The sequence below is a fragment of the Pygocentrus nattereri genome, chromosome 11 (genome assembly GCF_015220715.1).
Source record: "Pygocentrus nattereri isolate fPygNat1 chromosome 11, fPygNat1.pri, whole genome shotgun sequence".
In the NCBI taxonomy this organism is placed as follows: Eukaryota; Metazoa; Chordata; class Actinopteri; order Characiformes; family Serrasalmidae; genus Pygocentrus; species Pygocentrus nattereri.
In genome coordinates, this window is record NC_051221.1 from 41,626,028 (window position 1) to 41,639,789 (window position 13,762).

General features: G+C 41.7%; 1 protein-coding gene across 5 annotated transcripts in view; it reads right to left on the reverse strand.

The window, feature by feature from the left end:
• Window positions 1-13,762, reverse strand: part of plxnb2a (plexin b2a) — a 193,163-nt gene that overhangs the window by 45,563 nt on the left and 133,838 nt on the right. For 4 of the 5 annotated variants that reach the window (XM_037542659.1, XM_017717817.2, XM_037542662.1 and 1 more), the window contains 6 exons: window positions 10,937-11,775; window positions 9,121-9,396; window positions 8,312-8,503; window positions 5,371-5,496; window positions 4,152-4,252; window positions 2,060-2,186 (listed from right to left, as the gene is read on the reverse strand). In XM_037542659.1, the coding sequence (XP_037398556.1) occupies window positions 2,060-2,186; window positions 4,152-4,252; window positions 5,371-5,496; window positions 8,312-8,503; window positions 9,121-9,396; window positions 10,937-11,775 (1,661 nt within the window). The remainder of the gene's footprint in view (window positions 1-2,059; window positions 2,187-4,151; window positions 4,253-5,370; window positions 5,497-8,311; window positions 8,504-9,120; window positions 9,397-10,936; window positions 11,776-13,762) is intronic. The other variant, XM_037542660.1, reaches the window with a different exon arrangement.

Genomic DNA, 13,762 nt, shown 5'->3' on the forward strand with positions numbered 1-13,762 from the left:
CCTCCAAAAAGCGGTGGCTTCGTCAGGCCTTTCATGCCATTGTGCCATTTACGGGGTTGGATGCATTAAAGCACGGCTCGCTAGGTAGCGGTGAAAAGTAGAGCCTGATCAAGATCACATTTTCAGGATTGACACAGATTTTAATAATATAAGCCTGTCATAATTTATTATGGGCAAAATTTAAACAGACACTAGTAGTTTTAGTTAAGTTTTACTGTCTGTTCGTTCTCCACGGTCACATTTGTTAAGCTCAAATAAACCGCAGAACCTCAAAAAGGCCTGGCATAGATAACAGAGGAAGAACAACCCAGAATTCTTTACAAGGATTTTATTACTTTCCTAATTTAGACGTTTTTTTAATTATACAGTGTTCTCTTCCTAAAGGTTAGGGTGCGAGACATTTTACTTGTTTTCGCTCAAATTCAGCAGTTACTGGGCATCTGAACCGTAATAGGACTTGTAGTATTCGGTGAAAAATTAGACTTCGGTTAAAAAAAACGAAAAAGAAAAGAGTGAGCACAGACGGAGATGTACCACTGACCTCAGTAACAGCCCCAGAAATGACCAGCAGTGGTCAGCAGTGGTGAAGCAGTGCACTCCCATATACTTATTGCATTGTTTTTGCCAAATGTTTCATTTCTCATTCCAACTAAATTAAAATCTCCATTAGCAGGATTTTCTGTTGCACATGATGGACGTTTAGTTCCTGGATGATTCTGTTTAGCATGCAACTAACTGGCCTGCCAGCATGCAAAATCAACACACTAGGCTAATCTGTGTGGACAGACTGGCCAGGAAAACTGGGCGGTGTAATCTTGTTTCATAGCAGATTACAGCAGTGGGAACTTGTGAGATTTACATTCAGAGCCATAAGACCGAAGCAAAAGCATGAGAACAGAAGAAAGTCTCACAGGTAAACTGAAACCCATAGTGCTGTAATAAAGTGAGTGACGACTCAAGTTAAGATCATAAGAGACCATTTAAATCAGGAAACTAATCCATTTAAATCCTCAAGAGTGAAAAAAACGTTTTCCTCGAACCAGAATTGGGATGTTTTACCCACAGCAGGAGTGTCTGTTCAGGATTAAACGAGCCACTAAAAACTGCTGCGTTATCAGCGGCATGTTTACAAATAAATTCATGAGACCTCAATACAGATCAATGTATTGGCCCAGTCCAAAAAAAAAAAAAAAAAAAAAAAAAAAAGGAAATTTTTGGCAACTTTTTCAGAGGTGACTGTGTGAAAGCAATTATATACATGACTGATAACTATACCCCTTAAGCCGTATTAGGTTATTTTGACATCTAGTGGAGCCTAATTTACACTCACTGGCCACTATATTAGGTACAATTCAGTTGCTTGTTAACACAAATAGCTGATCAGCCAATCACACGGCCGCAGCTCACTGCATTTAGGCATGTAGAGGTGGTCAAGACGACTTGCTGAAGTGCAGACCGAGCATCAGAACGGGGAAGAAAGGGGATTTAAGGGGCTTTGAACGTGGCGTGGTTGTTGGTGCCAGACGGGCTGGTCTGAGTATTTCAGAAACTGCTGATCTGCTGGGATTTTCACGCTCAACCATCTCTAGGGTTTACAGAGAACGGTCAGAAAAAGAGGAAACATCCAGTGAGCGGTCAGTTGTGTGGACGAAAATGCCTTGTTGATGTGAGAGGTCAGAGGAGAATGAGCAGACTGGTTCCAGATGATAGAAAGGCATCAGGAACTCAAATAACCAACCAGAATCTCTGAGGAACGTTTCCAACACCTTGTTGAAAGTCTGACACGAAGAATTAAAGCAGTTCTGAAGGCGAAAGGGTGTCCAGCCTTTTACTAGCAGGGTGTACCTAATACAGTGTCCGGTGAGTGTAGATGTGAATGCACATAGAGGTTTTGTATTTAGCTTGTTACATTTTAAAACATTTACCTCTTAGACTTGAGCTAGCATCCAGCAAAACCATGTACTAAAGCAGGTTTACATGCCCAAAAATCTGCTGCAAAGTATGAAATCACTTTTAAAACAGGCACAGCTACTAAAAGGAGATGTTAAGTGGAGCTGACCTGCTGGGTCTTCTTGCAGCTGATGTTGGGAGGATGGAAAGCTTGGATGGCTACACACTGCTGGTTAGGGCTCCACAACCAGGCATTCTGCTCTCCTCCTCGACTGCAATCCTTCTTTCTGGTGCAGCTGCAAGACAGGTAGGAGAACAATTAATCAATGAGCCTCTGGGCAGCTTTACCACTGTACCTGAACTGACTATTAAATACACATCATTAAACTCCAATAGCCAGACTCACATTCTCTGAGCTATCCCACTCCTATGCTGCATGGGTTGAGTAGTTCAAATACACTAAAGAAGCAATTTATTAAGCAACGGAACACAAGATTAAGCGTGTTATCATAAATAGCATCTGGCTGTGATTTGGTCGCAGACACAAGCTCAAGGCAAGCATTATAGATCATCAGATTACTTAAAGGAAAAAAGGGGTATTCTTAAATCTTAAATCTTCTGAAATCTTCTATATCTAACGTTTCTTGTGTTGAGATTCAGGTTATTTAAGATCATCTATCTTATTTCTAGACATGTTTTACCTGCATAATAATTTAAATTCATAATTCATTTAAATAAAGTATAGAAGTAAGAAATATGGCTGAAACAAGCCAAGATTATCAATACAGTGCGATTCTTTACTTAAAATAAAAATACAAATTTAAAATAAAATAAAAAATAAAAATAAAAAAATACTATAATATTCCCATAATAATCCCATCAGAATATTTGAGATGCGACAACTATAATAAAAAAATTATGAAGCGTTTTTCACAAACCCAAGGACGCTCTACATCATATATTTTTAAAAAATACATAAATAAGTCAAGACTACAGAGAGCATGGATTTGAAGGAAGACAGAGAAGAGCCGTTTCAAAGAGTGGAAGGTAGAGAATTCCAGAGTTTGGGAGCAGCAGCACGGAAAGATCTGCCACCCATAGTAGAAAGTCTAGTTGAGGGAACTGTGAGGAGTCCAGCATTAGAAGATCAACTGTCACAAAACTAGAAATATGACAGACAGACATATGCAAGCTTTTTTTTTTTTGCAGCGTATCGTTTTGTTTCAGCCAGTCTCTAAAGTTTTTCTCAACCCATCTTTTTTGGCAAACTGTATTCTACTAACTTCTGGCTAATTGCAGTTTGTTTGTTCTGTCAGCTGCAAAATAAGTAAAGCTTGATTACGGGTAACACCAGGTTTGGAGTTTGATACAAATCTGCTGTTGCACTCTTCTGCAGAATCTGATCCAGTGGGCTGCAGGTCAGATATTACCAGAAGAATCATCAGAAGTTCTAATCATCTAATGTGTCCATTTCCTGTTTTTGCTAAAGTACACTTAGTATCCTCGTCCAGTAACCTGCAGCAAAAAACTGGACAGCTTTTATTGCTGGACAGCTTGTGCTCAGCGGAATGAGAGTTGTTGGGTAGAACGCTCAACCAAACAAAACTACTAATACAATCTCCAGTTTCAGCTGATTCCACTGCTTTGGCAAACACCCTACTGTCCCAAACAATAGACAGGCACTTTCTTAATTTATTGAAAATCAATGACAATGATCAGGTCTGTGAGATGTTAAGAACAGGTGCTGTCTCTATCCCCTTTAATGAAAAGGCTTAACCAATTTAACTTAAAATCGAGCCTGCACATAAACGAAGACACATTACACGAGATTTTTCAGCCAGCAAAAATACGACAGTATATCATTTGTCCAACTGCGGGCAACATGGACTGTCTGACCAGTCATTGCCACCTCTGTTGTTAACATAACAGAGATGACGATCACATAAGATGACCAGCTGGAACAGCTGTAGCAAATAGAAGCTTTTCACAAATGCAGCTCACAGAAGGCTCACATGTCCGACTACAGTGACGGCTTATGTGAAAGGATTCAATGTTTCCACTTGCTCTTTGGGCTACTTTTACTTTGGACAGGCAAAATCCAGTGTGCATAGCCATAAAGCAAAAAAAGGGCATGTTTTTGTGTTACGTTCTACAGTGAAAGCCTGTAAATCAAGCAAACGGAAAGTTATTCCTAAGTAATAGGAGCTAAAAACGGAAACCTCGACAAGTCAGAGGGTCCTGGGTGTTAATGGGTCACTCACCGGCCCTCCAGCACACACCAGCCACAGTATGGGTCCAGCTGATTCACACATGATGTACAGTTTGTCTTCTGTTCGCATGCTTGCACAGGAACTTTAGTGATCTAGAGAGGAGGGGGAGGAGCAATGCTTTTAAAAAGCACATTAATATCATTAAATGAATACTCGCATACATTATAGAACTCAATGGGCTGAACATGCATGAAGCTGTGAAGTAATGATTACATTTAAATCATTATAATCGTGTGTTATAATAATACATTAACAGGGAAACTTGTTAATGTCACAGTTCTTCTTAGCCTGACCCTCCGATACACCCCTAGTAGTTCAGGGTGAAGCCCAGCTGCTTGCACTCTATATGTGGCTGTGATGGAACCCGAGTCTGCTGCTTTTAAATGGCTCTTAAGGCAACAGTTTCAGCATCTTTGGCAGACTGCACCGGACACTGCTTGCTAGGGAACTTCTGGATAAATCAACGAGCAACAAACTAACAAAAGCAATTGCAAAGTGGAAAGATACAGATACTCTCAAGAGCCTGGAAGTTGTATGAACAAGAAGAACAAGATCAGGAAATACTGATATATACTGCGCACTCATTGGTTGGAACATGCAGCCGCTGCTGCTCTCACTGGATATCAGTGTCAGAAATTAGAAACTGTGGGTTCATTTGCTTGTTTTTTTTAATTATTTACATATTCATTATGCAAATTGTGATTTTTATGTGCAGATTAATGTGAACCGCTCATGCCAATGAATTACTGAAGTAATACGCACAATCTGAAAGCTTGTATTGCTTTTTACCACCGTAAGACTAGCATTTTATAGGCTTTTCTCTGTTATTAACATGCCGCTGATGGTTTTGATACATAAAGAATGTGATCTAACAGAGCTAAAGCTTTTTCCCCCCTATGAACTACCTTTCTGAACAAGATAACAAGCCCCACTAAATTGCACACAACACTAATAAGTGCTTGTCAAGGCAAAATGCAAATGACACATGATATTCATCTTAATATAGCACTGATATTGTATGTGTAAACATTACGCTCAACAATCATGGGAAAAAATAAAGGAGATCTTTGAAAATGCTCTGTAACACATTTTGCAACAAAGCTTATTGACCGCCTTAAGGCCAATTCACAGCACAGGGACGAGCGTCGCTCCACAAAAAGAGGTAAAAGGGACAAAATTCGTGTCTGCTGGGATGCCACAGGTTACCAACCTTCTTCTTTGTGGTAATGTAGATATGATCCGAGCTGGAATCGAAAAACAGGTTTTTGTTTACTGGGCCGTCACTACTGTCCCCTGGAATCCTGTTATACACATCCGAGTTAGTACTCAGATGCACCTGCAGAGTGAAAGATAAAGATAAAATATAGTAAGTACAGCACAGCTCAGTGTCAACGAGACTGTATCTCAACACAGATGCCTTGTAGCTGCATTTCAGAAACCCAGATTAGAAAGCCCCTATGAACCTCTAGACTCCTAAATCGAAACGATTTTTACAGCCTTACGATTGGGCTTCCACACACTGTCCACTGACAAGACACAAACTAGGTCTAATGAAAGAAATGCTTGACCGAAGGCTAGACGTAAATAAAATTTACTACCAGCCCCCAGACTGCAGTAAAGAGCTCTGGGGACGGAGGTAAAAATACAAATGAATTACTGTGAACATTTTCCACGTTTTATTTTATTTGTGGTCATAATTTCTTCATTTGTTCCCACAATTAATAATTCATTCTCATTTTTTCTTCAACGTGTGCACATTTGTTTCAATTCCTGCACAAACAAAGTAAATATAGTAGATACAGGTTGTTTTTATTTGTCCTGTCCAGAAGTAGCTACCAGCTTCCTGAGACTGCCCGACGGGTTTTGGCGTGAGAGATTGATGAGATAGTGGGCAGAGATGCTCACTGGGTCTGATGTTGATTTAGGGGAGCTATAAAGACGCCGTAGCTCCTCTTCACGGCGAACGGCCCTCAGATTCATCAGTGCAACTGCAGTTTGGTGGTGAAACGAAGGAAGACGAACTGTAAACACAGCCTTCACTAAACCGCACTTTCTGATGGTTACATCTAACAGAGATAAACAAGCAGAGCCGCCACTTAGTTTCTGCTCCGGCGTCAAGCGGTGGTGTTAGAGACCATCGCAAAACTCCAGGAAGAAACTATCAGCGTTCCAACATCCTCACATTAAAACACAGAAACACTCACTTTCAGCGCACATGATTAACTTCTGACATTACGGTTTTATTTCCACATTATATACAACCACATAATAATCCTTTACAAGAAATACAGTTAAATGAACATAATGTTCAATTAAACTGTGACCTCATGGTGATGAATCATCTTTGAAATACACATTTATATATTATTCTCTCTTTTATTATGATTTTTCTTTAAATGTATTATATATTTAAAAAGTAACGGAACTCATTATCAGACTTCATAATGTCAAATCAATAAATAGTAAACAGTGACGTAGCTTATTTTATGATGACTTTAATACTCAAATAAATCTATTAAACTCATAACATTAAATTATTAGACCTCATTATGTCAAACCAACCTTTTGGTTTAATATTTAATCTCTATATGCTACAAAACACAGTAATTTGCCGTTTGACGTCATGAATGTCTGTGCTGGAAGTGAGGACATTGAAACGCTGATCACTTCTCCCTGCAATTGTGTGATGGTCTCTAACCCCACAGATTGACTCGTGAACAAAAACAGAGCTAAAGAACTGATAAATGTGATCATTAGAATGTGCAGTTTAGTGACGGCTGCGCTTATTCAAATTCAGATTCCTTTATTGATCCCAGGGGGAAATTGTAGTTGTTACAGTTGCAGCCATTTATGTAAAAATAAACACTTTACTAATAATTTAAGACAGTATAGAGAAATTACAGCATGTACACCAGATTTAAGTACTTCAGAATATAGTAAGGTGGCGGTGATTGTGATAGTAATATGAAACATCAGGTATAAAGCAGTTACAATTATTTAAATTATTTAAATTAAGTTAGTGTCTCTCTGAGTTTTTGCACACACAATTGTTATTATTGCACATATGAACTGTTTGGTATTGAGTTTTGTGAATCACACACTGAGGGAGGAGTTATAGAGTTTGATGGCCACAGGTAAGAATGACCTCCTGTGGCGTCCTGTGGTGCATTTTGGTAGAAATATATATAATATATATATTATATTATATTATAGTTTGTCTTTCTTCATTTCACCACCAAACTAACGCTGCACTAATGAATCTGTGGGCCTGTTTTCTGTGAAGAGGGGCCACAGTGTCTTTGTAATGGCCCCAAATAAAAAAGCAATGAGAATCTCTGTTCATCTCTCATCAGTCTAACACATCAAAGCTCATCAGACAGTGTCATGAAGTGGTTAGCTACCAGTGTGCACCATTATAAGAAAAGGACAGACCGAACTGTAATCGCGGGAACGAATTAAGAAATCATGACCACGAATGACAGAAAACGGGCGTATAAATCACAAAACCTTCACTTTTACTTTTACCTCCGTCCCCTCCTGGGCTCCGCACTGCCGTGCTATTAAATGTAACGGATTTTGTTAAATATCATTTGACTGATGAATTAGAGCAGAAGTGATCAAACACAAATGTGAGCAGATTTATTAATAACACAGTAACCACTTGATCCATTTTCTAAGCCGCTACTCCCTCAGGATCACAGGGGGTGCTGGAGCCTATCCCAGCGGTCAGAAGGCAGGATACACCCTGGACAGGTCGCCAGTCCATCGCAGGGCAGACAGACAGACACAGACAGTCACTCACACCCAGGGGCAATTTGGACTGTGGGAGGAAACCCACGCAGACACGGGGAGAACATACAAACTCCACACAGAGAGGACCCCGGTCACCCGGCCGGGGAATCAAACCCAGGCCCTCCTCGCTGTGAGGCGACAGCGCTACCCACCACGCCGCCGTGCCACCCACACAGCAACCGATTAATTAATTAATAAGCCAAGCAGCTTATTTGGCTGATTAGTATTTTTTACGTTTAGCAGAAAGCTGGCTGTTAAAAAAAAAAAAAAACTATGCAACTTGTGATATTTTGACTCAAACTACTTGACTTGCCAAAATGTCAAGACCCAAAGCCACATCGTAAGAGAAAACATCTCACCTTGAACACCTCTCCCTGGCGCGTGCCCAGGAAGGCAACCGTGTGCTCGTTCTCCACAGCCACAGCCACAGCCGTCAGCATGCTCTTCCTGGTGAACACGGGGCTGACTGTCAGAGCGTACTCGGGTTTACTGGCCAGAGGGGATGGCAGGAATTCCTCCCCACATGGGTATTTTTCCATTATATTCTCCTGCTGGGCATACAAACAGAGATGTTGCAACAATGAATTGTCCTCTTCTGGCTTATTGTTTGTGGCTGATGACACCAGAGTGTCCCGTCTCAGAGAGCAGCACTTATTGATCAACCAGCCAATTTTTTACTTTATTCAGTCTCAGAACAGCCATCCATTTTTCACCAGGCTGCAAAACAATTGGATGGCAATTTATGCTCTATGTCTAACCTGCTCCAGGGAAGGTGAAGTTCTGGATTAGGGATTATAAACAGTGCTTGGACAATTCAGGGCCAAGTTTTTGATGGAAATTATAGTATCTAAAAATGGGTTAATGGACAAAGCTGTGGCCATCATAAAAATGAGTTAACACCTTTTTGGACAGGTTTTGTAAACTAAACCTTGATCAGGAACCCTCATTAACCTGATGATGCTTTGCAGGACAGTTCACTGGAGGGCTGGAGTCCAGCACCGACTGATAATATCGCTGCTCTGATTAGTCCATTAGCAGGTCAGAAGACGTGTTAAAAGTGGAAATGACTAAACTGTGTTGGACTGAAACTTGACACCTCTGAACTAAACCACTCAAATTGGCATTTTTTTAATTCCCAGCAGAGAGAAAACATCAACACCCAGCTTACCTCTCTCTTTGTAGTGCAAATGGCCTCAGGTTTGGAGGAGTAAGGTGAGTAAACGGATGTAGACTCTCCTTTGTAGCAGGACTCAATCACTTCCTTCAGTCTGAGATTGATGCTTCTGAGAGAATACATGCAGAGAGCAGAGCTTGTGGCGTCCCCATCCTGGCTGAACACCGCAAACAGCACTTTATCGCTCGCATTCAGTGCACCGTATATGCTGGGGGAGCTGAGGTTCTTCACCAGAGCACTCCCAGGTGTGGCTAGGTACGCTGCCCGCACCTAAATAATCACAATAACAGTAGCACGTTTACCGCGAAGCTCACCAAATCAAGAGTGCTTCATATGCATTACTTAAACCTAATCCACAAGACCAATCAGTCCTTAGCAATAACAGAAACAGCAGGACTAAGCAAAACATGAAGGCGGGGATGTTCAGCTACAAAACCTTCGGTTGAAAATACCTAAATAACAAGGCATTCTTGATATTTAGCAGTGGTGGACAGTAACTAAGTAAACGAATTCATTACTGTACTTAAGTAGTTTTTTTCATGTAACTGTACTTTATTTAAGTTTCTCCATTACTGGGCGACTTTTTCCTTTCACTCCACTACATTTCAGAATCTAATATCCGACTTTTTCCTCCTACATTTTGAGAAATCTGTCGTTCCTTTTGGTTTCTGTGTGTATAAAAACGTAACGTGTCAAAACGAAAGAAGCGCAAAGCCAGAGCACCAATCAGGGCCCAGCGGTCACTTTGTTTAGAGCTGGTTTTGACCTGTTGGTCATACCGACCCAGTGCAGCACGCGGTTCAACGTCAGCGCAGCAGCGTAAAACTTTGGGAGAGTCTGTTCAACATAAATGATGAACTAACCTAACTTTGTGTAAATAGAGCTCAATATAGAAATATGTCCACATATGCAGTCGAGACTGACGCGGCTTTTTTCTGAATTTCTACAAACACCATTTCATTTTATAGTAAATGAGTTTGGGCTGGTTTATGTTTATGAACAGACGCCTACAGATCAACATAGTAAAGGAGCTCATCTGTGATCCTGAGTTTAAAGCCAGTTTTTATTCAACTTAAACTTGGAACTAAGTTGTAAATAAATCTGAAACTGAAACTTTGCTTGTGTGTAAAAAGTGATTTCAGAGCCACTCGGTTCTCCCTGATGGAAACTGTTTACCTTCAGTGTTTTGTGCTTCTGATCATTTTAATAGACGTCAGCGTCACTAATTAATGACGTTCTATTAAAAGACTGGTTTACCAAGAGAGACGCTGGAGGACTTTCACCTGAAATGAGTTCATGAAGCCAGTCTGGTTATAAAAATGATAACAGGACATCAGAGCCAGAATTACTCTTTTAGTACTTTTACTTTATACTTAAGTACATTTGAAGGGAAATACTTTAGTACTTTTACTCAAGTGGAGGTCTAAAGGGAGGAACTTCTACTTTTACTGGAGGAATATTTTACCTGGGGGGTCTCGACTTTAACTCAAGTACATGATTTGTGTACTTCGTCCATCTCTGATAATTAGGGACAGGTTAACCACTCAAGGTGCACGTATTCAAATACGTCAATACGACCGTTTTCCTCGCTCTCTCCTGGTTGGTAGGATTGTATACAACTCTATCATTCTAGAAACACCTAAACTTAGTTTTCCCTTAAGGCCTCCTAGCAGGACATTAGAATTATTTTTATACGTTTATCAGACACGAAACTGGTTTACATTCTTAAACTGATTTCAAACTTTTGAACTTTACTGAGGGGGGAAAAAAAAGTTTTCATTTAAAATCATTCATTTATTCATTTTCATACCTTGTTGTAGGTTTTCCTGTCATTATCTGCAGAAGCGATGCTGCAGTTGAGCTGAAGTTCTGTGTAGGAGTAGTAATGGGTATCGTTCTCACACAGGCGCGCCACCATGGTGATATTGGTGGTGCCATGAATGCGAGTGAACAAGAAGTAGATATAGCCACTGTCTTTGAAGATGTAGTGGAAGTCGTGATGGTAGCGCAGAGCGAAAGGGCTGGCCTGCACCATGGACGCCTCCACCACGTTCTCAAACATGTCCATGTCTCCGTGGACCTGCAGCAGCCGTGTGCTGATGAGCTTGGAGCTGTCCGAGCCACCGTAGCCTTTTCCCACTACGAAGACGCTCAGGTATTCGTCTCCTTTTTTGAGGGTGGAGATGATCCCTACTACGGAGACGTTTTCATCCGTGGTGGCTACGTAGGTTTTCTCTCCTTTCACGTCGCTGTAGTAGATCTGCTGCTCCACATGGCTGAGGTTCAGAAGAGAGCAGATGCCTCTGTAGATGCTGCCACACACTACCAGAGAGCCATTTTTCGGATTGGTCAGCAGCAGCTTGTTGTAGTTGTTCGTGTCCCGCGCCTCTGTGCACGTGGCAGTGATGGGCGGGGTGCAGGAGGGGTTGTCCTTCTTTGGGCCAGTCACTGCAATGCTCTCCTTTTGCAGCTGCGCATCCAGCTGGTAAATGGCATTGACTGCGCCCAGGTAGATGCGACCAGTGTGTGGGTCCTGAGCCACTGTGTTGATGATGGTGGCTGAGGAGAAGTTGGCATACGGCTGAATGGAGAGACAGCGGCCGACACACAGCAGCGACAGGAGCGCCGCCACGCACCACCATGCCATTTCTGGGAAAGAGAGAGCGAAGAAAGAGAGAGATTATTTGAGAGCATGTGAAACTCTTCTATATATATTGCGCTTAATTTAGCCAAGCGGAAAGGAAAACGGACACATTTGTGTTTCTAAGTGGAGAAGGAGATACTATGAGCTGGATTTGATGAAGTTATTGTGTGTGCAGAAAAACATCCTTTACATTTTCACCTTGTTTGTGTCCCGTTCTTAACACTGAATAAACGGAAAGGAGTCAAAAGCACAGACTTGAACCTGTTGATACACAATGTTACTCCTATACAAATGCAATTCGTAACATAACTAAGTAATTAATCATGCAATTACAGTACTGAGCAAGTACTGAGGCCACCCATTTAACCTCCTTTCAAAACACTTATTACGCATACATTTTTGCGTGCAAGCTCACACAAGAAAAAAATCATGTAGAGAGAGTTTTGCCCCCATGTGCACTTCAGGTTCTCAGTCAAGCCTGCATAAGCACTTTTACCCAATGCTGAACACAGAGAACAGTGAAAATCACGTGGTGCATCTCTTCTGCGTGATACCGGCCAGCAGACTGCTCCATGATACGACTAGGCTGACAAAAGAACAGGTATTTTCAAAGAGACAGTCCCCAACACTCTTTTCTTCTCTTGTTCCTTTCATCCATCCCCACTTCACTGGTTTTCAGACACCAGGACGGAAGTCAAGTGCTCATCAAAGGGCTAAAAGCGGAGCCAGCCTGTGAATGTGCAACAAAAGGTGGCATAGTGGATTCTGGGTAAAACCCTCAGCAGGTGGGATTAAAGAAAAATGCAGCCCCTCCCTTCTGTAAACAACCCTCATTATCCTTCATAGCCACTTCAGCCTAACCTCACTGTACAGCAGGGCATGTCATTCGAGAAAGACCTTGAATTCGGGTAGATGATCAAATCACGCAGGTGGTCTGGGGCGCCAGCCTGTGTTCCACTGCCAGAACAATTCAGACAAGCTACACGACTTTCTGAATTACCACTATAAGATCAGTGACATCACTAGGCTCTGTTTCCAATTCCAAGAAAAAGCGTCAACACTGCCAAGAAAAACACATGACTCGATTTAGACTAGCTGTTCACTCCAAACGGCACTCAAAAAGCACTTAGGCAGCTCTTTTAACTTCTGGGACAAAAACACAAAGCTTTGTACAAGCGCTCAGCTCTGCTGAAACACAGGACATGTCCACATTGGTGCTAGTTCAGTTAAGCTCGCATCCTATTGGGGCAGCCGTGGGCTGGAGGTTAGGTATCTGGCCCTGTGACCGGAAGGTCGCCGGTTCGATCCCCAGGGCCGACAGTCCATGACTGAGGTGTCCTTGAGCAAGACGCCTAACCCCCAACTGCTCCCCGGGCGCTGCGGATTGGGCTGCCCACCGCTCCGGGCAAGTGTGCTCACTGCCCCCTAGTGTGTGTGTTTGGAATTTCCCTGGTTGTGGGATCAAAAAAGTATCACTCACAAAAGTATCACTCTATTGCAAAGAGCACTGAGAGCAGGGCTGTGTGATCCAGATGTTGCGTCACGATAAACATTAAGCGAAGGTAGTTTTTAGGAAATACAAGTATGTGCAGAACATGAAGCTTTTAAAACTGGAAATTACGTTCCCTGCTATGACTGTTCCGCAACCTGCTTCTTACACTGCACTGCTTCTCATGAGCAGTAAAATCAGTGTCTGAGAAGATCTACGTTATGTCATATGATGGAGGTCTGTAGGGCGAGAGGAGGTGTCAAACACCCAGACAACATACCGTACTTGTCGCACTCTAGTAATACTTTCCTTAGTTCAAAACAAAACAGAAAACGCCCACAGAACTAGAGACAGAATTACCAGTAACACTTAACTCAGTTTAAACCCATAATTAGAGCCTTACTGAGGCATCAGTTGGTCGATAAAACTGGCTGAAATAAACTCATGAAAAATAAGAAAAGACTTCTGGGAAGTTCACTCCCAAGTGCTGCAATGTCAATATC